Below are 23391 nucleotides of genomic sequence, written 5' to 3' on the forward strand. Positions count from 1 at the left end.
TCTTTTTTTTTTTTTTTCATTTTTCGCTGATAATGAGGTTTTTCTTCGCTGGTTACACAGTGAGCTACAACTAAGAATTTGTGCTGTATAATTAGCAAAAAAAAAAAAAAAAAAAAGCCAAACCAAAATAAATAAATAAATAAAACAACTTCTCTCAAAAACAATCTGGACTCTCTCCCCCAAAATCTCTGGTCTCTCAAAAACGAAAAACCCTCACAAAAACTAAAAATAAAAAAATAATAAAAAGACAGTTCTCGCCAAATCAGAGGGTCCGGAGCCTAAGCCCGGGCCCCTCCGCCGCCGGCGCCTCCTCCGATCTTAGGGTTCCGACTGCTTCTCTCTCTCCTCTCTCTATCTCTTTCTTTCTATCTGTATATCTATCTATCCGGATCGCGTAATTTGGCCGGAATTTTATTTGTCGGAGAAATTTGTGGAGTTCGTGATCTGACAACCGTTTGATTCTTTTGGTTCCGGTTGGGATGGGTTCGAAGCCGTGGCTGTACCCGGCGCCGACCTATCGTCCATTGGAGACCTACTGGGACACCGACGAGGACGCTCCTGGTCCTCGCTGCGGCCACACTCTCACCGCCGTCGCCGCCACCAAGACTCACGGCCCCCGATTGATCCTATTCGGCGGTGCCACCGCCATCGAAGGCGGCGCCGCCTCCTCCGCCCCTGGCATCAGTACTTCCTCTCTCGACCTTCTATATATCTATTGCTCTTGCTTTTTTCTGTCGTATCTTTTATCTGTTTTTTTTTTCCAACCGCAATTTGTGAATTTTTGGCTTGTTTAGGGTTAGCCGGTGTGACGAATTCCGTTCACTCATACGATGTTCTCACCAGGAAATGGACCAGGTAACTTTGAATTTTGATTTTATTGTTGTTTTTTCTTGGTAATTTTGGAATTGGATTAGGACATTATTGATAACTATGCTGCTTTCTATGTTGTGGATGCGCAGAATCAGGCCGGCCGGTGAGCCGCCGTCTCCAAGGGCAGCGCATGCCGCTGCTACGGTCGGCACAATGGTTGTCTTTCAGGTGCTTAAAGTAGTGGTTTTTTGACAAGGAAGGAAAAGAAAAGGATTTTTTTTTTTTCTGTTCCGGTGTCGTTTGATATTAGATTGAATTTGAGTTTTTGATCTATGTTTAGGGTGGCATAGGTCCTGCTGGGCATTCTACGGATGATCTTTACGTGCTTGACTTGACAAACGATAAATTTAAGTGGCATAGGTGAGATTTTTTATAGCAAAAATCTAGCGATTTTTCTCTGGTGTTTTGTTATTTGGGATTGGGGTTAATTGAATCATTAAGCTTTTTGTACGTTTTCTTGATGTAAATGTAGAGTGGTGGTGCAAGGACAAGGACCTGGGCCTCGCTATGGCCATGTAATGGATTTGGTTGCTCAAAGATACCTTGTTACTGTCAGTGGCAATGACGGTGAGGGCATTTCCCTGTTCAATTATACTTGAAATTTACATGTTCTATTTTGTTGAAAATTTTAACTGGAAGGACTTCCTCGAGCAATGTCAAGAAGTTGTTTTAGCAAGTTGTTTGTATAATGTGTATCGGAGGAGATCTTCTTAGCGACCTGTGTTGTTGTCTGGAGCGCGTCATACTGAATGGATTTACGTCATTGAATACACTGATAACCACCGTCTTCTAAAGGCATTACTTAAGTAAACCAATTTTAGACTAGGGTTATGCAAAGCTTGGGCCAGGCTAAAAGACTTTGTCTGTAATAGATAGACATTTTGGAGGTCCTATTTTGCAACATGTACTAAACTGCGCTTTCAAGGAAATTTACTTTATCATCCAAGTTTTCTTCAAAGGTGTGTGGAAGTAAATGCTGAGTGTGTGCCACTTCTGAGCAAGCATCGTGGAATATTAATATCTTGCTTGACAGCCAGTATTTGGCTTAGCTTTTACTGCAGAAATTTGGGTGGGCCACAAGTGAACCTGACAGAAAAACAAGAAGGAAGAATTATTGGTGGTGTTGAATTTCTGCGGGTGCTCAATTATGCAAAATAGTGTTTCGAAGTTTAAACTATAATTATGTCTTCAAATCGTTATCTAGAAGAGTTTGTATTGATTTATTTTACATGTTGTGCTGAATTATTTTCTTTCAGGAAAAAGAGTTCTATCTGATGCTTGGGTTCTGGATACTGCCCAGAAACCTTATGTATGGCAGCGGTTGAATCCTGAAGGTGATAGGCCGTCAGCTAGAATGTGAGTACTATTTTCCACATTAACGATTGTCGATTTCACTATTTTTTTTTTCTTTTCGCTCTTCTTTCAGCCATTTAAATTCGGATAATACACTAACCAAACATAGTTTGTAGGTATGCTACAGCTAGTGCTCGATCAGATGGTATGTTTTTGCTTTGTGGTGGAAGAGATGCTTCTGGCACGGTATGTTGGCTCTTTCCGTGGAAGCTTAGGATGAAATGAACAATTAATACATGGCATATTATCCTTATAGCTCACACATTAGTTATTTTGTTTTGTTTTTGGTTTCTGCCCAACTGTGAACTAGCGTCCAACTTTAGAATATGCATCAAAACCTATGAATGGATCTACATGTATAGATCTCTAGGAAGAAAATTTTTTATCTGGAACTCTCTCGTTCTATATTTGTGTGTAATTCAGTTGGAAAAATTGGACGTCATCATAATAAAGTTGTTATACGTCCTTAGTGCTTCATAGCAATTCTAGTGATCTTGGAAGAAATAAAAATAGAGCAGGAATTCTGAATAATATTTGAAACTTGAAATGGGCATCATTTGGAATTGCGTAGAAAAATTTGGGTGATCTAAGGTAACTTAGGGGAATTATAGAGGACTGTGGTGAATCTTGGTTAAGGTGGAGGGGGATAATCGAGGAATGGGACACAATATTTGTATCCTTTAAACAACTTGACTGATTTATTAATTCTGCATGTTAAGTTCTCCCTGAGGCCTTAAAGTGAAATTTTTGCTTTGACAGCCACTGGCAGATGCTTATGGGCTTCTCATGCACAGGAATGGTCAATGGGAATGGACCCTTGCACCTGGAGTGTCTCCTTCACCAAGATACCAACATGCTGCAGTAAGTTATTAGATGTGCATCAGGAATGCGTGGTTACCATATTTCTTTACTTGATTATTTATATTTTCTTAGCATCGAATTGGTATATGCTTCATATTTGAGATATATCTTTTGAAGTAAAGCAAAGATATTAAGCCCTTAGTGGTTTGGCATTATTGGTTTTGTTACTCGTTTCCATTTGCATGCACTTTTTTTCACTTTAATGAGATAGCCTATCTTGTCGAGCCAACTTTTATTATCAAACTTGACATCGTTTGCTATCAGGTTTTTGTTGGTGCAAGATTACATGTTACTGGAGGTGCTCTAAGGGGAGGGCGCGGGGTAGAAGGTGAAGCAGCTATTGCAGGTAAGCTTCTGGCTAGCACTAACCACGTATGGTTATTGTTAAAATTAGTATGCTTCATGTTTACTTTATCTTGCTAATTTGTTCTTGTGTCGGTAGTATTGGACACTGCTGCTGGAGTTTGGTTAGATAGGAATGGACTCGTGACTTCGTCACGCACTGGCAAGGGACATTCTGATTATGATCCTGCCTTGGAGCTTATGCGTCGTTGTCGGCATGCGGCTGCATCTATTGGTGTTCGTATTTATATATATGGAGGTCTAAGAGGAGGTAAAGGCATTAGACACAGTTCCCAACATAATAGAACCCATGAGAGTTATTATTAAGAATTTGGTTAGTGAATTACTACAGTAAGATATGTGTATGATGTTATCTAGGCACTCTCTAATTTATTGACCACCTAACCAGAAATGGTGGCGGGTTATAACTATGATGGCTTGTGAGAGGTTTTATTGGTTACGAATTGCATTTAGTGAAAAACTAAATTGTAGAGAGAACTTTAGGAAGCAATTAAGAGGTCAGGAACAATATCTGGTTTAGTAGTTTCTTTCTAAAAGTAGAATTAATTTCGCATTATTTATTATGTTTCACCCTGTTATGATGTTATGTTATCATTTCTTTCTATACAGATGTGCTACTAGATGATTTTCTGGTTGCCGAAAATTCATCATATCCGTCTGAAATAAATTCTCCCATTTTGACATCTGAGAGATCATCACCTATATCAAGTCCCAATATACATCACTCTAATCTCTCTTTTTCAACAACGCCAACTCTGGACAGTGGGTCTGAGACTCCCTCATCGGGTGGCATGAGGTATTCTTCCATTCTCAGTTCTTTACTATGTAGCCTCTCTCTCACCCTCATATATTGACACCAAATATTACATAACTCTGATGTTGTGTTCCTCCTAAGCAGCATGGATAAAAATTCCTTGGAGAAATTGAGAGAGGCTTCTGCTGCTGAAGCAGAGGCAGCTACTGCTGTGTGGCAAGCGTTGCAGGCTTCATCTGTGGCTCCAGAAGAAACATCTGTATCTGATGACAACTCGCAAGCTGCAGAAACAATATCAGATGGTAGCGACAATGAAGCAGATGTTCGGCTTCATCCCAGAGCTGTATGTTTTTTTTTTGCATCAATCTATTGCTAAAATGACTTTTTGTCACTGAAATTGTACAATTTCTAAGTTATGTTCTGTTGTATTACAGGTTGTAGTTGCTAAGGAGGCTGTAGGTAACCTGGGTGGGATGGTGAGACAATTATCTTTAGACCAATTTGAAAATGAGAGCAGGAGAATGATTCCATCAAATAATGACGTGTCCTATCCTACGAAAAAGTTCACCAGGCAGAGGTCTCCTCAGGGCTTACATAAGAAGGTCAGTAACATCCTATGCTCCTTTTCTTTTTACTTCTTGTCTTTTGTTAAGATTTCTCATTGTATCTCTCCTTGCAGATTATTTCCACTTTGCTAAGGCCCCGGAACTGGAAAGCTCCTGCTAACAGGAAGTTTTTCTTGGATTCTTATGAAGTGGGCGAGCTTTGTTATGCTGCCGAACAAATCTTTATGCATGAGCCTACAGTTCTTCAGCTGAAAGCTCCTATTAAAGTATTTGGTGATCTTCATGGCCAGTTTGGTGATTTGATGCGGCTGTTCGATGAATATGGATTTCCATCCACAGCTGGAGACATAACGTTAGTTTGAAAATTGTTGCCATACTGTCTGACTTATCATTATTGCAGGCAAATCTGGGCCCATGAAAATAAATGAATCTATCATACAAATCTGTGTCCTGTTTATCTTATCCCTTCCGTTTTGATAAGAGAACATCTGTGCTAGTTTGATGGTAGACTATGGTTCTCTGTTTGAAGAATCTAGGAATGGTTGTTTAATTGGCCAGTCTGTCTGTTTCAGGTATATTGACTACTTGTTTTTGGGAGATTATGTTGATCGAGGACAGCACAGCTTGGAAACCATAACATTGCTCCTCGCACTGAAGGCAAACTTCTGTTTTAAAGTATTCCGATTTTGGTATAAAGTCCTGCATCTCACTTAGTGCTCTCTTGATGTTGCAGATCGAGTATCCTGAAAATGTTCACTTAATACGTGGAAACCATGAGGCTGCTGACATAAATGCACTTTTTGGTTTTCGTCTTGAATGCATTGAGAGAATGGTGCATATGCTTACACATTATGCTGCCTTTTGGTTTTTCAGAGTGCTAATAATGATAATAATGACAATTGACACTGATTTGACTATTAGGGAGAGAACGATGGAATTTGGGCATGGACAAGATTCAATCAACTTTTCAACTACCTTCCACTTGCTGCACTCATTGAAAAGAAAATTATCTGTATGCACGGTGGCATAGGGAGATCCATACATTCTGTAGAACAAATAGAGAAGCTCGAGAGACCTATAACAATGGACGCTGGATCTATAATTCTAATGGACCTTTTATGGTATGCTTTTTTCCAATTAAAATTTTCATTTGCTATTTATATATGTTTTGACTTTTTTTATTATTTGGCTGGAAGTTTGACTTATGGGTATTATGATATCTGTACAATCAGGTCTGATCCTACAGAGAACGATAGTGTAGAGGGCTTGAGACCAAATGCTAGAGGACCCGGTCTTGTTACATTTGGGGTATGCATGTTGTTATTCACATAGATGAATCTTAATACACTTCGTCTTTTGTGCCTACATTGATATTCATGTACAACTCGTTTTTCTTGCAGCCGGATCGTGTCACAGAATTCTGTAAGAAAAACAAATTACAGCTAATTATAAGGGCCCATGAATGTGTCATGGATGGGTTCGAACGATTTGCCCAGGGACAGTTGATCACTCTTTTCTCAGCAACAAACTATTGCGGTAAGCAAACTTGCTTTCTTTTTTTAATTTGAGTTTCTAATCTTGGCAATGCTTCTAATTGGGATTTCTAATGACATTTTCATACAGGGACGGCAAACAACGCTGGTGCCATCCTAGTAGTTGGCAGGGGATTGGTTGTGGTTCCAAAATTAATTCACCCCTTGCCGCCGCCTCTGCAATCACCAGAGACATCTCCTGAACGTGTTATAGAGGACACATGGATGCAGGCGATAATTTTTTATTTTATTATATTCTACTCTTGCCCTTGTAGGGAACATAAATTTACCTTAATATGTCATGCGCCTTACTCTTGTATATTTTTGTTGTTCTGCAGGAGCTTAACATTCAAAGACCACCAACTCCTACTCGTGGTCGTCCACAGCCTGACCATGACCGGAGCTCTCTTGCTTATATATGATATGTTTCTTCCCCAAGCGACAGATTTTTGCATCTTTGTAAATTGCCTTTCCGTGGCCTGCACTTCTCTGGAGATTTAACTCTTTCTTGATTCAGCCTCGAGCGGAATATGCGTGTTAGTTCTTGTGTTGTGTATTCATTCTACAGAAGATGAATGTAACTTAGGTTGGAAATACTAGAAAGAAATAGCTGTTAGCGGAATCATTACTCTTCAAAATTGAGTTTGTAATACATGTACATTATTTTAGTCGACCATAGAGATGTATTTTCTGCCTTTCATCATAGGGGTAACTAATTACAGGGAGAGAAATTGGTTGTTTAGTTTTGTGTATTATAAAATAAATAATTATGTACACGATTTGTTTCTTTTAAAAATAATCTATTTTCTATTGGTGAGGCATATTCGCTGCATATGGTTTGTCTTGTATAATTTTCTGCACCTTGTGGTCATTGAAAAGATTCACAATTTGTCTTTGCTACACAACTTCATGGTATCTGCATCATAAATCTGTTCCTACCCGAAAACAAAGTAACCAAATTATACAAACCAAACGTTTAACTTTTGATCTTATTAACAGAAAATACAAACAAACAAAAAAAAAAGAATTACTATTTTGGCGGAAAGATGCGAGAATGAGCAGAAACAATAGCTTCCTGCATGTATTTCTTGGAATTATTGGGGTCAGGAATCCAGCGGATTTCACTCATGTTTGGTGTCTCAACAAAAGTCATAGTGAATTCTCCAACCTTTTCTACCTTCCCTCTCTTGCCCGCTCTCAACACAAGATTGTTTCTGCTGTAAGAGAAAATCCCATTTGACAAACGTATTATGTCACCCGGCTCAAAGGCATCACACTCGTCTCCCCAGAACTGGAAGTGAACTGCAGCCGTCTCATCCGCCACAAGCGCCAAGCATGCCTTGTTGTGACCTTCTGTTGTCGTCGTCGTCGTTTGTTTGCCTTTCTCCAGAAGTATGAATTGTGTGCTTATGTTGTTTTGAGCTGCAGGTACTATGTCTTTGACAGAGATCATCTTTTGCCTTGTGACAACAAGAACCTAAACCTGCAATACCAAAACTTGGTAAACGAACATTGACCATAAAAGGGTAAAACCCCATATTCGGGCAGACATTTTTGAAATATATATTATATATGTCTACACACATAAATCAGAGAAAGCGATAAGAAGACCCTACGGGATCAGCAAGCATAAGCATAACAATTAGGTATTCGAAGTTTTAAATCACAATGACAAAGTGCCAGAACAAAAGAGCAAGAATTAAAGATCTCTCAGACGCAACTATCAAAAATAAAAAATAAAAAAATAATTTAAGACGCATTTCATCGAGCACTTTCAGTACAATGTCTAGTTTAAGTATCCTTATTAACACAACGATTTCGAAAGAACTATGCAACGATTTAAAAACACAGTAAGTACGGCGATGGTGGTTCTGTGTACGTATCGCATCTTCTAGGGTAATCAAACTATGGTTGTCTCGAAATCATAGACATTCGAAGATTAAGAATTATAAAACAAAGAGAAGAGAAAGGCATGAGCAAGAAATACCTCGATTGATATAATGAGGAAATCCTTGGAACTGAATTGATAAGAGTGCCAAGTCTGTGGTAATAATTATGTAGTATCATACAAAATTATCGGACGATTACAGGTATCAGTAGACGATGTGCTGTCGGTTGGAGGGCGGGTTTAGTTGCCTTTTAAATTCTGAATGCAACAAGTCATGGGTTCGGGCTGAACCATGGCGCCGGCGGTGGTCGAGTATATGGACATTGCACTAAGTTCGGGTTATATGGACGAAAAATTTATGAAAAAATTGCTGAACTTTATGCTCATAAAGTGAATACGTCTGGATTTTAGTCCTTTATTATATTTATTAATACACTTTTAACAAATATAATTTTTAATAAAAAAAATATTAATTAAGACCACGGGTCTACATTTACTTCTGCGTTATCTAAGGGTCCGTTTAGTTCGCTGATTCGAGTTTTTAATTTGAGTTGAGATGTAATTTTATGTGAGAGCTTTTTATTGTAGTAAAAAAGTTAGATGTGATTGTTTGTAAGAACTTTTTACTGTAACAAAACTCAAATTCTAAACTCGAATCAACGAAATGAACGGGGCCTAAGTATACACCATTAACAAATAAAAATAAAAAAAGGAAGAAAATCATCTACACAGTAGTAGATTGCGCCGTCTGAGTGGTGTGGTGTCCAGCTTTGGTTGATGACTTATTTTTACTCTTTATTTATGGGTACAACTTTTCACCCGTTTATTTTATAAATTCAAACTACTACTTAAGTTTTTTTTCATTAAAATATTTTTTCTCACAAAATTTAAAATTTTCCGTTTGAACCTATGAACAAAACATAGCTTTCATTCGTTCAAGAGAATCTCTAGTTGAATTGTGGTGTCCCTTCTCTTTGTTAGTTGGGCTTGGCGGCGGTGGCTGTTTCACTCATTAGGAGGTAGCCTTGTTGTGGCTACCAATTTTTATCTGGTGAAATCAAATCTTGAGATCTTTTCCGGAGCCAAAGAAAAAAAAAATGTAGGCGTCAAATCATGATGTACAGAGGCATGTGATCAGTCAGCCGTTACATATAGGATTCTTTTATAGCTCAAATATATCTCAATGTGAAAGCAGATTCTAAAGAAATTTCTCATTCTGTAAAGAAAAATGGTCTAACTACACTAGGTAAAAGTGACAGCTCCAGACCGAAGAAAAAAATTAATCAAAAAAAAAAAAAGGTGCAGCCACTTGAGCATAGCTAGCATTTATTTAGAACGCAAAACGAAAATTTTGCTTGAATCCCACAACACTCTCATAACACCAATTTTTGTTTCGGCCTCTTCGAATGAGCCTCCGGTCGCCACAGATGGGTGTGGAAGCCTAGTTCCTCTCTTTACTTTGAGATCCTTAACATCCACAACACATGTCCGTAGTTCGTCCAAGTTCTTTCCGTACCATTTTCCATGCACCTGAAACACCTTTCCTTTAGCTATCTCCTCTCCAGCTGCATCCACAATAACGACCTGTTGCCCAGGCTCGCATTGAACGAATTCTGAAGGACCAAAGGCAGCTTCTGCAGGGGCCACCTCGGATGTTTCAGCTGCATTGGTTCTCCAAGTCATTGCTTGAGGATCTCTCCCCACATTTGGCTGGACAGTAGCATCTTCGCCAGGACTCTCGGGTGAGTAATTGGACCTCAGTATTGGGCCACCTTGTTTCTCCAGGAAAGAGTTCTCGGCCTCCAATGTCGGACGGACATCCTTGCCCGTGCGAGCAAGCCTGGCTTTTCTGTTGTTCAACCTGTTACAATTTCAGATCAAAGAAGCATCAACATAAACGCATTAGGATACAGTAGATGAAGTGAGTAAATCACTATGCATGATTTAGTACGTCACCATGAGGCTTCCTTACCAATTTTTCAGCTGCGAACTTGTAACTTCAGAACCCTGGAAAAATCAATGGAGGAACATCTTAGGGACGAAAATATGATACTATTTACTCACAAAGTACAAGATTCACTTGTGCTATACAAAAAAGTTTAAGGTGCAATTGACGTACATGAAAACTTAATTTATCAGCCCAGGCTTGAATTAAAGATGCATTTCGCTGCATATCAGGTTCATCTACAAGGGCCCTCTCCATCAGTTCCACCTGCTTATCATTCATTATGGTTCGCTTCCGTTTTCTCCTCTGTTTTTCGTCATGCTGAACGGTTTCAACCTTTTTTTCTTCTGCTGCGTTTCTTCCATACCCACTTTCTTTAGTAGGCGCACTTGATTTTGGAAATTCGCTGTTGTCCATTTGATCAACATTTTTTCCTCTCGTGGAACTAGTATCTGAACCACTTGTTTCAACATTTTGGGCATCTTTATCAATCTCTACCGTGCCACCAAATGCGCTCCTGCTCGATTTACCTTTGTCTTCCCTCACTGCATCACCTCCTTGAGCCGTATGTTCAATATTCTGATATTTTTGGTCCGCATCTTGAATAGCAGAATTCTCGGACATCTCCTCCTTCAAGCTACTACTTCGGTTATTAAGATTAGGAGGTTCTTTCATCAGCAAAGGTGATGAACATCCCCCCGCACTCTGAGCCTCCTAAAAGGAATCAAAAATTACTTCTTAATTCACTAGACATAAAAACAGCCACATGCCAACAAGAAACTCGAAATACCAATTTGCTAGTTATTTATAATTTAATTATATAATTAACAAGAAAAAACCAATCAACAACAAAAACTCTAGGTGGTAATTGGTTATGTTAAAAAAAAAAAAAAAAAAAAAACATCGAGTCATTTCATTTACAATAACTGACCATATAACATTCACCACTTTATTCAAACTCACACTCAGAACACCACTTCCAGAGGTTTTTCTCCCCACCCCCAACTCAAATCTTCACGACTCTCCTATGTTTGAGTTTCACTGGCAAATTATTTATTTTGAATATTCAACATTCACCTGATGATGCTCGATGAGGTTGAGTTTAGAAAACTTCTCCCACGACATTGGCTCCTCAAATTTCCTTTCCTGAATTGATCCAGCAGAGAAGTTTGAAACATTAAAATATTGCTAAAAGCAAGGAAGAGACTGAATATTTAAAAATAAAAAAAGGTTTTACTTGAACTCGGTTCTCTTCATGTTCACGTGAATTTAGTAATGATTGCAGTTGGTTAAAAAAAACCCTGCAATAAGAAGATGAACAGAAAAAGTAAGCCATATTGCACGCCAATAAAGTCAAGCACATGTAGAAATAAGCTTAAGCCCATAATGGGGCCTCGCACTATATAGGCATTTATAGGAGAATTTAAGCTCTGGTCAATGCCTTCTTAAAAAATAAAATAAAATAAATAAAATCTTTCGTCACTGCAGGTGTATAATTCTGATGAATTTGGCTTTAAGATTCCACTTGTTGCACCACGTCAGATGCACATAATGATTAGGTTATAACAATATGTTTATAACTTAAAAGGAAAGATTAGAAGTATCCACAGCATAACAACATGTTCCCAACGTCAGTTCCACATTTTACTCTAAAAAACTTTAAGCTTCAGTTTCACTTGTAAGTATATTAAATCGAAGCAAGATATCTCCACAATCACTGCATGATATAAAATATGAGGATACCTTGAAAAAATTTAGCACAAAAGTTTTGCAACAGAAACATGATTGAGAATAAAATTACCTTAATAGCTGTACATCCTCCTCATTTAAAAAGTTAGGAATTAAGGATTCTGCATGACTTAACAAGGAACCTGCACATGTAAGCTGATTGTAAGAAAGAAAATAATCTCCGCAATTCTGTTCATTAAAGAAAGTTGTTGGAAAAGATAATTACGCAAATTCCTGCAGACCGAGGCAGCTTTAGGAGCATCAGAAGTAAAAGAAAAACCAGGCAAGGCATTAGATGGATCCATTTGCAAGCACTCCATAAATTTGTTAAGAAAGAGGTTCCTCTCCTGTTCTGCAAATGAAGATAGAAATTCCTCTTAGTACATTTAAACAATAGTGTACTCTAAAAAGCTTGAGATAACAAACTGAAAGTATTAGACCAAGAGTCAACCTTCACAGATGTTGGGGACGAAACAATGGAGATTTGCAATTACTTTGACAAATAATGAAGTTCTCTGATGTGCATACGAAGCCTGCTGCAAACTATTTGAGACAACTGTAAATTCTAAGCTCGGTGCATGCTGTGGGTTGATTGATGACAATACATCCAAAACCCATCCAGCTGATGCAAATGAATCGTATTCAATGGATCCATCGTCTTCCTTTACCGGGAGTTCAGAAGAACACCAACTGGATAAAAAATCTCCATGAGGGAGCGAAAATATTGCAGTCAGCACTCTGGTCTGGAGGAACATGTAAAAGACAGAGTCACAAGTTTCTTCAAGAAAAGTATGTGATGCATCAGTATGCATCACGATGAATTCTTGTTAATCAACTATAGATTCTTTGCGCTTGAAAATATTAAACGCGGCAGTATTCTTGAAAATAATTGATACAGATATAATAATAAAAATAAGTTGAAACTGCTTTAGCAAAAATAAATACATAACACTGAAACTAGAGAGCGATAATAGTGGCTTACAAAGTATATAGTAATATAAGATCGAAAGTTAGAGTCATCTGAGAAGATATCAGCTAGACGCATTGCGTTGAGTTGCAAAAATCCCACTGGATAATTTCTTTCCGAGCCAGTGGTAAGAAGTCTGGGATCTCTACCAAGTGCAGTAGTCAACAAATCTAAGACCTGTATCATGAAAACTGAATCAATATATAGCAGGATGACAGGTAAGATGGACTTCTCACACAGTAAAGAATAACGAACTCATTAACTTTGTTTCTTCGTCTGCCAAAAGTACACGCACACACAAAAATATATGCACAACTGGTTGTCGCCAAAACGGTTTTGGCCTAGTGGACCTTCCAGAAATATTAACAAACCAAGGCAATCTGATTGGTTCGCCTACATGAAATAGCACAAGAAACTGCACACCATTTCTGACGGTATTACCACTCATTAAATATATATATATATATATATAATAGAAATCTTACCTCTGATGCAACGGACTTCGCCAAATCCAGGGTACCTGGTGAGCTTGCGACTTCATCCAGGTAAGAAATGCTTTCTGCTTCACAAAGACTCACCAACTGCAAAAAAGTAGTTATGACTGGGTACGCATGGAGGAATCAACAGGAGGGAGCTATATTGGATTCTAAAGTAGCTCGATCCTCCAGGTAACAGTAAACAGGTCACTGAGACTCACAATTGATAGCACTTTGGCTTTCAGCCTAGATACAGCAGCCACTACTCTGGGAAACTCTAAAAAATGTGGTGTAACGTTTAACCTCAGGATAGCATGCGTTGCAAACAAAATGCCACCCTTTCCACAGAGCTCCTGCATTTTATCAGAACCAGATATATTTCAACATGCATGGAGACATATAGTAAGACTTTAAACTTCAAAAGAACCCATCAGGCCATTTTGACAATACAGAGCTATTGAAGGACTTTAAACACTGTCCAATTGCAAAATCATCTTTTATGTCAAACAGAAACTTTGGTTTTTTAGAATTCATTATTCCTCCAACTAAAAACTCAATTCCTAAATACAAGTGTACTTTCGACAAAATGACATTTATCCTAGTGTAACAAAGGAACTCTTTCGTATCATAGACAGCGCCTGAAATATAATATATGTGTGTATATATATAATGTAAAGTCTGATCTAATCTTAAGAGTAAAGTGTCCTATTTAAAAACCTTATTCCTTAAGAGTCGCTCACGAAAAGTTTTTTGTTGGCACAGAGACTGAAGAAACTGTAAAGAGGCCTCGCATTGCTGGCAGAGATAATTCACTTCTTGTTCAGGACTCAAGCTTGAGTATTTGCAAAAAGAAAAATCACTATGTTGAGCTGATAGCTTGATCTCAAGAAACCTAATGGCTGCACAAACTGCTCCAAAAGCTGCATCCATAAATATCTCAACCTGGCACAAAAAGCTTTTCGATTAATAATTGCATAGAAATGCAACACGGGAAAAATAAAGAGAGAGAGAGAGAGAGAAGGCAGATGATAAGCACAACTTATTTTGAGAACATGTATTAATCATTAATTATTAGAAAAAGAAAAAAAAATAAAGAAGTGAAAACTGCAAAGCAGCCGAATTAACATGGCAGACAGTTTGGCAAATAAACTGATAGAAATTTCCAGATAAAGCTTGTTTCAGTGAGCAACAGCAAAAGTGAAGCCTTTATCTTTGTGCTGCATTTACCTTAGGATGTGCGAGTAATACATGAACAAGATCTGGCCACTGTGAAGCTATAAAACCCGTCAGCAAATGTAGACTGCATGCCACTAAAGCCGAATGCACTAGGGGAAGGGCGCCAAAATCATGGTTTTTCTGCATGGTGGAAGCAAATCTCAGTACACACAAAGAGAATGGGAAAATATAACCAAACAGTGAGAATTTGGAAGTACCTGTTCAACTCTGCCACAAACAATTAGCAAGTAGAGCACCATGTCAAGAAGCTGCTCTGATACTTTTACATCATCTAACAAAATCTGAAACAACAATTCAGAGAAAAGTATCAGAAAAGGTCATGGTCCCCTTTCATGCTACTCAAAGAAAAATCTAAACTAACAGTAAGACATAACATTTTCTCAATATGACAAAACAGAGACTGCAATCTCAAGTGCCATAACAAGCTTCAAAACACATCAGAAAGAATCACGTAATGCAGTTAAAAAGACTAAAATCAGGTGTGATACAATATGCAGGGTTGCAAATCAATCAAAGGGTATAGCTCCTACACCGTTTCAAGACATTGAACCAAAGTTGAACTATACATCTATATTTGACAGTGCTTGAAGTTCCTATAGCACAAGAAGAGAAACATAAAGAATATAACAGAAATGCGAAGAAAGCAACATTTGAAAACCCCCCCAACCTGTTCAAGCTTTGCATTCCGAGGTGCTAACTCGCAGAAGGAATGCAAGAGTCGGAGACCACATAACAAGTATCTGAACAGGGCTTCATCTCTGCCCGAGGACATAAGCACGGCAATAAGGTGCAAAGGAAGAAAGCCCACAAATTTTTCCATATCAATCTGAAACACCAAACATGACAGACAATTCAACGACGAGACATCCATCAGAATAACAATAACAACTCAATAGCAAAATAACATCAATGGAAGCAGAACAGAATGATATCCAACCTTTAATACTGAGCCTTTCTCAGTAACATGCTGAATAGTAAAATTTTCAGAGTCCCTCAATAATCTGTTAAGCTCTTGAGAGTTGAGTCGATGTAATTCCTTTACTGCTGAAATTAAGTCAACGACCTGTTCATCAAAATAAATTTAAATTCTTGCTGCTTGAGAAAAAGAGATGAACACCAGAGTAAAAACATTATAACGAAAACTAAACTAACAAAAGAATGCTAGGAGGGGACTTACTTGTGTAGCACTACTTGTCGATTCTTCCTTATTATTTCTCATTGTTCAATATCTAAGCCCAGTAAAATGAGGAAGAGAAAGGAAATAAAATGAAAAGCAGAAATAAGGATAAATAGTTGAGCAGATCAGAATAATTTGAGAAGCAAAAAGCATATTAGGAATTCCATAAGCTTCAATAATCTATATATTGAAGCGATTCCTTCTAGCTGCAAAATGAGGGCAGACAAGAAACCGAGTATGAGCTAATATCCAGTTTATAAGCAAGAATACATACTTGCACAGTATCAATTATCCACATATGTATTAACATTTACTGGGAAAGTTGCACCGACATTTGTAACTCAAATTCAAAAAGTAACAAACACGTTCCATTACCTCAAATTACCTAATTCTCTGTAACATTTCAGATGTCACTATTTGAAAAGGGTTCACAACATTCATTTTATACTAACCCAAAAGATTTGGAAATTAATAATTAAGTCGCCCAGTACATATATATACATACTATATATATATATATATACCCAATAAGGTACTTTGAAAAGTCACGTTCACCAAACTTTTCTATAATGTTAACCCTTGTTCATATACGTTTGCATGATTGTCAAAAATCCCACAAACAAAATTCACGGATATATACATATACAATCTATACATATATGTAATATATATATATATATTGCTAGAATTTAAGAATAAATTCTCAAAAAGAAAAATAAAAATAATATAGACAAACTCGACGTTCCAATAATGTAACTGAATATTTACAGGATTAATTCGAGAATAAAATAGTTAACGAGTATATATGTTATAGTAACGTGAAGAAAAAAAAATAGCGAAATGGTCAATTTAAATATAGAACGCAAGCACTGATATCAAATAGAGTAATTACACGTATAATATTCTGAGGAAATCTTGAAGAACCCACTTGAAAAACCCTAGATTTAAACCAAGAAGAAGCTAATTGAACGTTAAAACCTATAAATGCATTAACTTTCAGACACCATACAGTGCGAATACGAGCGGAGAAGCAAAAAAGAAGAACTTTCCATATTATAAACTGCAAAAATCCAGATTGAGAGGAAAGCTTACCTTCGACGAGCTTCAATGGAAGAAATAAAAATGGAAAAAAAAAACAAAGAAAAAGAAAACTGAATTCGCGGGTTTTCTTGGGAGAGTTAATAATAAGAGAGAGAGTAGGAGTGTTAATGGATTTGAGAAGTGAAAAAAGTGTTAATGAGAGGAGAGATTGATGAGGACCACCACGTCAGTTGAGTATTGTTTGTTGTTAAATATTTGCCTGTCGTTTTTTCACTTTTACAATTTCACGCTGAACGCTGATTCTCACTAACGTGCGCTGATGGGGGATTTTCGATTAACCTCCTCACCTCTAAAAATACGCCTCCCTCGTCCCTCTAAAACTTGTGTTCAACTAGAGTTGCTAAGCAGATTTCGGTCCCATTCACTTCACTTGTTCGAGTTTAGAATTTAAGTTTTGTTACAGTAAAAAGTTTTCAGAAACAGTCACATTTAACTTTTTTGTTACAGTAAAAAGCTCTCACATAAAATCGCATCTCAACTCGAATTAGCGAAGTGAACGGGCTCAGTATTGACTAAACACGACAATACACAAATGTTATTTATCGTCATCGGGTTAAATTCTCACCACCTCATAAAGAATAGGTCCGTTCCTAAGGACTCCAGTTTTATTGTCTCTATTTTCGTGTTTTAACGGCATTTATTTACTAATTATTTATCATCCCATTTAAATTTAAAAATCTAATCATATAAATAAGAACAAATTATAAAAATATTTAAACAATTCATGAGGTATTAAAATTTAATTAAAAATAATCATTGAGATAGAAAATAGAACAACAGATCTTAATTCCCACCTTTTATGACACTCCATAAACATGGTACAATATATCTATATCGTATGGGTTGTATTTGGGTTTGCGTGTTGAGCAAATTGAATCAAATACGACTCGACGTGATCCTCGAGCACGACACAACATATTTAACAAATATATTTATACATCTTTATTCCATCTATTTCTTTTTCGTTAATTTACAAAAGTCTAATACATTATAATTTAAGCCAGTGAGATTTAATGATGAAATATATTCAATTAGATTATATTCAATTTTTTGTAATAGATGTTTGATTTTTTTAACAATTTCTACACTATTTTTATATTTGTGTTTGAATCATTTTCTGGAAAAAAAAAAAGAAAATCAAATAGTACAAGTTAATATTAAAATTTGCAAATTAATTTAGCGGATCAATATGCTAATACTATTAAGTATGTGGGTTAGCACAATAAAATAAATAGTGGGTTGTGTTCGATTGGTACAATAGTATGATTATGCTTAATTAAATTTATTTTTTTACTATAATATTTTCTTTCACATAAATTTATTTGTTAACTCAAATTCTCAATTCGAACGAGTGAAATGAACAAAACCTAAAGACTTGAAGCAATGATTATGATCCATTTTTTCTTCTCCTCTCATTATGAGTTTAAGGTTTTATACCTCAAAAACCATTTTGGTTAATAGATTATGCAGCTCTTGACTTATGGTATAGGGGGAGTTAAATTGAATCCATCCTTTGATCAAAATTAGGTCTAAGTCATTTCGTTCTATTGTAAACCCCTAAATAGCTAAATTAAGGTTATACGTGAAAACGATGGGGAGAGGATATTAAATAATAATAATAATAATAACCCAATGTTACGTGTTTAATTATTATACTTTTTCAATTAATTCTATTTTTCTGTAGTTGGGAGGCCTCGTTCATTTCATCGATTCGAGTTTTCAGTTTTAGGTTTTTACAGTAAAAAGCTCTCAGAAAATGTCACATTTAACTTTTTCTGCTACAGTGAAAAGCTCTCAGGAAATGTCACATCTCAGCTCGAATTGAAAACTCGAATCCGCAAAGTGAACGAGCCAAAACGATAAAAATATTATTTATCATTGTTGTCACGAGATTTAAACTCCTTAAAGATTATCATATAATTTTGTGAGACTATATGTAAGTTTCTGACTAAAGTAAAACATAAACTTGTAATCTGTTATATATATATATATAATTGACAGTGGCATATTGCACTGCTTTTAAATAAATAATAGTGTTAAAAATCTCAATTTTTATTAAACCTTTTGATATCAACTCACTTATTCAGTACATTATATATTTTTGATGGCAGATGTGTTATATTTTTATGTTAATTGGCATAACGATTTTTTAAATATTTGTTAATAAAGAAAGACAAGTTATATATCATTTTAGTTAGTATTAAAAGGTTAATGACAAAAATTAGAACCTATAGTTATCGCGCAATCGCGCAATCGCGCAATCTTATTATTTTCAATCTATTTTAATACTTTAATGTATTATAAATAATTCAAAATTTACTCTTCCAATTAAAATTTGATGCTACTGCAGAAAAAAAGTAGAATTTCACTTTTTATACATTGATTGGGGGAATCTTTTTTTTTTTTAGAAAAAAATACTTTTTATCTGTGGATTGCCGGCGGTACATTCATTTTTCATATTTCGATGCACTTGGACTATTAAGAAAAGTAGATTGCTAACAATTTATTTTCTACCCACCATAGGATGAGAAATCGTACAGTGAAGAATAAAGGAAGTTATGATTGGAGGCGTTGCTTAAGCGACAAGTGTACACAATTCGTCCAGAGCTCAATCCCTCTGAATAAAAACTGCTATAATAACTCGTGTTTCATCTAGATTCTTTTCTAATTTGACACTGTTTTCCTTCATTCCCGAGTTACGACAGGTAATATGTTGCGTCACAGTGACAATGAAAATGTCGTGTTTTTTTTTTTTTTCTACTGAGTAACATGACTCGTGATATTAAAAATTGAAAGCATGTCACAGTATCTTTAGAAATGTCCTTACTATGAGAAAATGTTTTTTCTTTTCTTTATTTTCAGCTTAAGAAACTGTAACTTATATATATGCAAATAAAAGGGCATCGAGAGATTAAGGTGACATATCACTTCTTTTAGTTGCACTTTTTTTTTTATGGACCTGTACGTCCAAAAACTAAAATGAAAGTTCGAATCTTCAAACATATACTCTCAGAGTGAAAAATAGCCTTTACATCAAGTATCGTACCACTTCGACTTAAGACCATATCTTCTCAGTGAGACACACCATAGTTGGTAACATTAACAGTATTTTTTGAAAGCGTTTAATTCATAGATTCAGAATTATGATTCAGAATTATTCTCAATTTACTTGTGTTTTTAATGAAAGAAAATATTGTAGCGAGTCACGAATCATGATCTGAATCATAGCACAGATCCTTACTCCAAACGCACCCGAACATGTCCCGGCTCCATGTCAATCTTAATGCAACGCCGGATCTAGTACATCTACTATTATAATGACATGTTAAAAGGCATAATGTCCAAACAAGTTGCATTGAGTGGCTAGTTCCATCTCATTAAGGGTTATTTTCGAACAAGAAGTTGCATTGAGTGGCTAAATGACGCCCATAGTAGTAGAAAGAAACCAGAACCACGTATATTAATTATGTCATCATGTCCACATGACTATACATAAACAAGAGAGTCGTACACAAATAACAACCCGAAACTTTACACACACATATTTTGTGGCACGTTTAGTTTGATCGGTAATCAAACTTTTTCTAACAAATTAGTACAATAGAGCTTTGACTTTGTTCACTGATTAGACTAAGCAAAACAAGTACCATATGATCTTCCTCTTTATGTCATTTTCCAGCGAGAAGCTAGAAATTGAAAGCGAGATTATCCAACATTATGATATGAAACCGACAAAATGCAACAGAAAATCAACAACCAAACTGAATGGACTCCAATCCACCTCATTTGGAAGCAAAATATCAACCACCAACGGGGTCTTCTTTTTTTTTTTTTTCCCTCCTTCGAAATAGGTTTAAGATTCGACACACTCTATAGTCCCACTTTTAAGTCATTGTTCGGTCAATGGACTGTGTTGTGTTCGATTTATGTTGAGAATTAATCTGAATCCATGAAATAAAAATCAAAAAAGTACCTTGTATTGGCCTCATAAGACCAAACAAGTGGGCAAACATATCATTGGTATTTCATATTTTGCAACGCATAGTACCTCTTATTGTCCCTTACATGAAACACCTCAGTCCTTATCAAAACTCAACTAGTTGTTCACTTTTATATCAACTTCTGAGACGATTTTCATCCATCTCAAGAGATAAACACAGATGGAACTCAAAGACCAACGTGATAATCACAAACCCAACTTTACTAATCACGGAGTCTTGCACCACCATGCTCGACTTGAAGCAAATCCAAGCACACATGACCCGCACCGGCCTCATCGCCCACACGTTCCCCGCCAGCCGGGTCTTGGCTTTCTGCGCTCTCGCCGACGCCGGCGACATTCGATACGCGCGTCTTCTTTTCTCACAGATTGAGAACCCCAATACTTATATGTGGAACACCATGATAAGAGGCTACGCGAAAGCTCAAGTTCCTCTAATGGGGTTCTCGTTTTTTCGCCGCATGGTTTTGCAACACGTAGAAATGGACGGTCTCAGTTTTGTTTATGCGCTTAAGGCGTGCGAGAAGCTCCCAAGAATTTCGGAGGGAAATTCGGTCTGTTGTTTGATATGGAAGATGGGTTTTGATGCTGATTTGCTGGTGCGAAATGGGTTGATACGGTTTTATGCTGAACGTGGATGCTTGTTTTATGCACGCAAGATGTTTGATGAATGTTCTGTGAGGGATGTTGTTACTTGGACCACGATGATTGATGGGTACGCGAAGCAGGATTTATCGGATGAGGCTATTCAAGTATTTGAATCGATGCTGTTGAGTGATGTTCAGCCAAATGAGATCACCATGATCACGATGCTCTCAGCTTGCGGTAGCAAAGGAGATGTTCGAATGGGGAAGCGGATATATGATTATGTCATAATGGAGAATGTACATTGCAGCCTAAATTTGAGTAATGCTGCGTTGGATATGTTTGCTAAATGTGGTTGCTTGATTGAAGCAAGGGAGATTTTCGACTGTATGAAAACCAGGGATGTGTTTTCGTGGACTAGCATGGTTAACGGGTATGCTAAATGTGGCGAGCTGGATGTTGCAAGGGAGTTTTTCGACAGCATGCCTGAAAAGAACGCAGTGTCTTGGAATGCAATGATTGCAGGCTATTCTCAGAATAATCAACCGAAGGAAGCTCTGAAGTTGTTTCATGATATGATGAAAGCGGGTTTGGCTCCAACCGAGCATACTTTGGTGTGTGCGCTCTCTGCTTGTGGTCAACTGGGTTGCCTGGATTTGGGCCAGTGGATTCACCATTACCACATCAATCCGAAAGGGCCTCGACCAAGTGTGATATTAAATAATGCACTTATGGACATGTATGCTAAATGTGGGTGTATTGATACAGCTGCAGGTGTCTTTAATGAAATGTCAGAGGGGAATTTGGTTTCTTGGAACACCATGATTGCTGGATATGCTGCACATGGTTATGCCAAACAAGCTCTTAACCTCTTTGATCAAATGAAACATAAAGAACTCGAGCCTGACTGTATCACATTCGTAGCCGTCTTGTCAGCTTGTGGCCATGGTGGATTAGTTTCTGAAGGTAAAGAGCATTTCAAAAGCATGGTAAAGGACTATGGAATGGAGCCCAAGGGAGAACACTACGCGTGCATGGTGGATTTACTCGGCCGAACTGGTCGTCTTGAAGAAGCTTATGATTTGATCGGGAATATGCCGATGGTACCGAGTGAATCTGCTTGGGGCGCTCTTCTTAACGCTTCTAGGATGCATGGGAATGTAGAGCTGGCTAAGATTTCTGCTCAGAAACTTTTGGACTTGGATCCCAAAGACAGTGGCGTCTATGTATTGCTGGCAAATGCATTTGCTAATGACAAGGGATGGGCTGATGTGAGGACGGTTAGGAGCATGATGAGAGAGAGAGGGGTCAAGAAGAGTCCTGGCCGTAGCTTGATAGAGATAGAGGGTGAGTTTGAGGAATTTTTGGTTGGTGATGAATCACACCCTCAATCCAAAGAGATTTATAGAGTGTTAAATGAAATTTTGTTGTTGTCTAATTTGGAGGACTATATCCCAAATATAACGCAAACTTGTGAACAAAGCTATGTATGTGGTGTTGATTTCAATTATTATTTACATTAGGGATTTAAACTGATTTGTAGTTGGACACAACATGAAAAATTTGACATTGGATCGAATTATGATAAGGATCAAACTTATACATTTTCAACACATAGCAGACATCTAGGTGTATTTTTAGTGCAAATTACGGGTAGTATCACTTAATGAAGCCTAATTATTTAGACTTATCTGTAAATTGAGCTCAAATATTAGTTTTTCACAGAAATATATTCTTGAATACTAATTCTCTAAAAAGCTTATTCCACTACTTCATCCTATGCTTTTACTTTTTTTCTTTACTTTTATTACTATTATTGGTGAGAAGGAAAGAAAGAAGAGACATAAAGAAAAAAAGCACTAAACCTGCAATCTCGTTTTCAGACTGTTGCTCGCTTCCAATGCATCTTGTTGATTGAGCGTTAGCAATCTCGTCTTGCTCTGGGTGAGATCATTTTCTCATTAGTCTGCTTCTCCTTATCCATAAGTG

At 37.0% G+C, this 23391-nt stretch overlaps 4 protein-coding genes across 4 annotated transcripts; 2 read left to right on the top strand and 2 right to left on the bottom strand.

Annotated features, from left to right (window-relative positions):
- Positions 1 to 184: 184 nt before the first annotated feature.
- On the top strand, positions 185 to 7146 carry LOC21403330 (serine/threonine-protein phosphatase BSL1). Its single transcript, XM_024176295.1, has 21 exons — positions 185 to 684; positions 795 to 855; positions 960 to 1038; positions 1151 to 1230; positions 1343 to 1437; positions 2127 to 2226; positions 2340 to 2409; positions 2983 to 3084; positions 3349 to 3430; positions 3527 to 3697; positions 4057 to 4243; positions 4346 to 4544; positions 4636 to 4803; positions 4881 to 5119; positions 5340 to 5424; positions 5501 to 5599; positions 5689 to 5888; positions 6000 to 6075; positions 6168 to 6303; positions 6391 to 6530; positions 6638 to 7146. Exons 1-21 carry the CDS (start codon positions 480 to 482, stop codon positions 6719 to 6721), a joined length of 2658 nt encoding a protein of 885 aa, XP_024032063.1. The 5' UTR covers positions 185 to 479; the 3' UTR covers positions 6722 to 7146.
- Positions 7147 to 7149: 3 nt separating this feature from the next.
- Positions 7150 to 8520, bottom strand: LOC21403331 (SOSS complex subunit B homolog). Its single transcript, XM_010114404.2, has 2 exons — positions 8287 to 8520; positions 7150 to 7782 (listed from the first exon to the last, which is right to left on the bottom strand). The coding sequence occupies exon 2, from the start codon at positions 7750 to 7752 to the stop codon at positions 7330 to 7332; it is 423 nt and encodes a 140-aa protein (XP_010112706.1). The 5' UTR covers positions 7753 to 7782; positions 8287 to 8520; the 3' UTR covers positions 7150 to 7329.
- Positions 8521 to 9332: 812 nt separating this feature from the next.
- LOC21403332 (nodulin homeobox) lies at positions 9333 to 15800 on the bottom strand. The gene is made up of 17 exons (XM_024176278.1): positions 15717 to 15800; positions 15477 to 15602; positions 15207 to 15365; positions 14737 to 14820; positions 14531 to 14659; positions 14021 to 14245; positions 13525 to 13656; positions 13313 to 13408; positions 12843 to 13004; positions 12312 to 12603; positions 12087 to 12212; positions 11934 to 12003; positions 11370 to 11433; positions 11210 to 11278; positions 10307 to 10846; positions 10160 to 10194; positions 9333 to 10048 (listed from the first exon to the last, which is right to left on the bottom strand). Exons 1-17 carry the CDS (start codon positions 15756 to 15758, stop codon positions 9514 to 9516), a joined length of 2886 nt encoding a protein of 961 aa, XP_024032046.1. The 5' UTR covers positions 15759 to 15800; the 3' UTR covers positions 9333 to 9513.
- Positions 15801 to 20824: 5024 nt separating this feature from the next.
- Positions 20825 to 23010, top strand: LOC21403333 (pentatricopeptide repeat-containing protein At2g22410, mitochondrial). The gene has a single exon (XM_024176289.1). The coding sequence runs from the start codon at positions 20883 to 20885 to the stop codon at positions 22923 to 22925; it is 2043 nt and encodes a 680-aa protein (XP_024032057.1). The 5' UTR covers positions 20825 to 20882; the 3' UTR covers positions 22926 to 23010.
- Positions 23011 to 23391: the final 381 nt, after the last annotated feature.

This window comes from Morus notabilis, unplaced genomic scaffold (genome assembly GCF_000414095.1).
Source record: "Morus notabilis unplaced genomic scaffold, ASM41409v2 Scaffold264, whole genome shotgun sequence".
Classification (NCBI taxonomy): domain Eukaryota; kingdom Viridiplantae; phylum Streptophyta; class Magnoliopsida; order Rosales; family Moraceae; genus Morus; species Morus notabilis.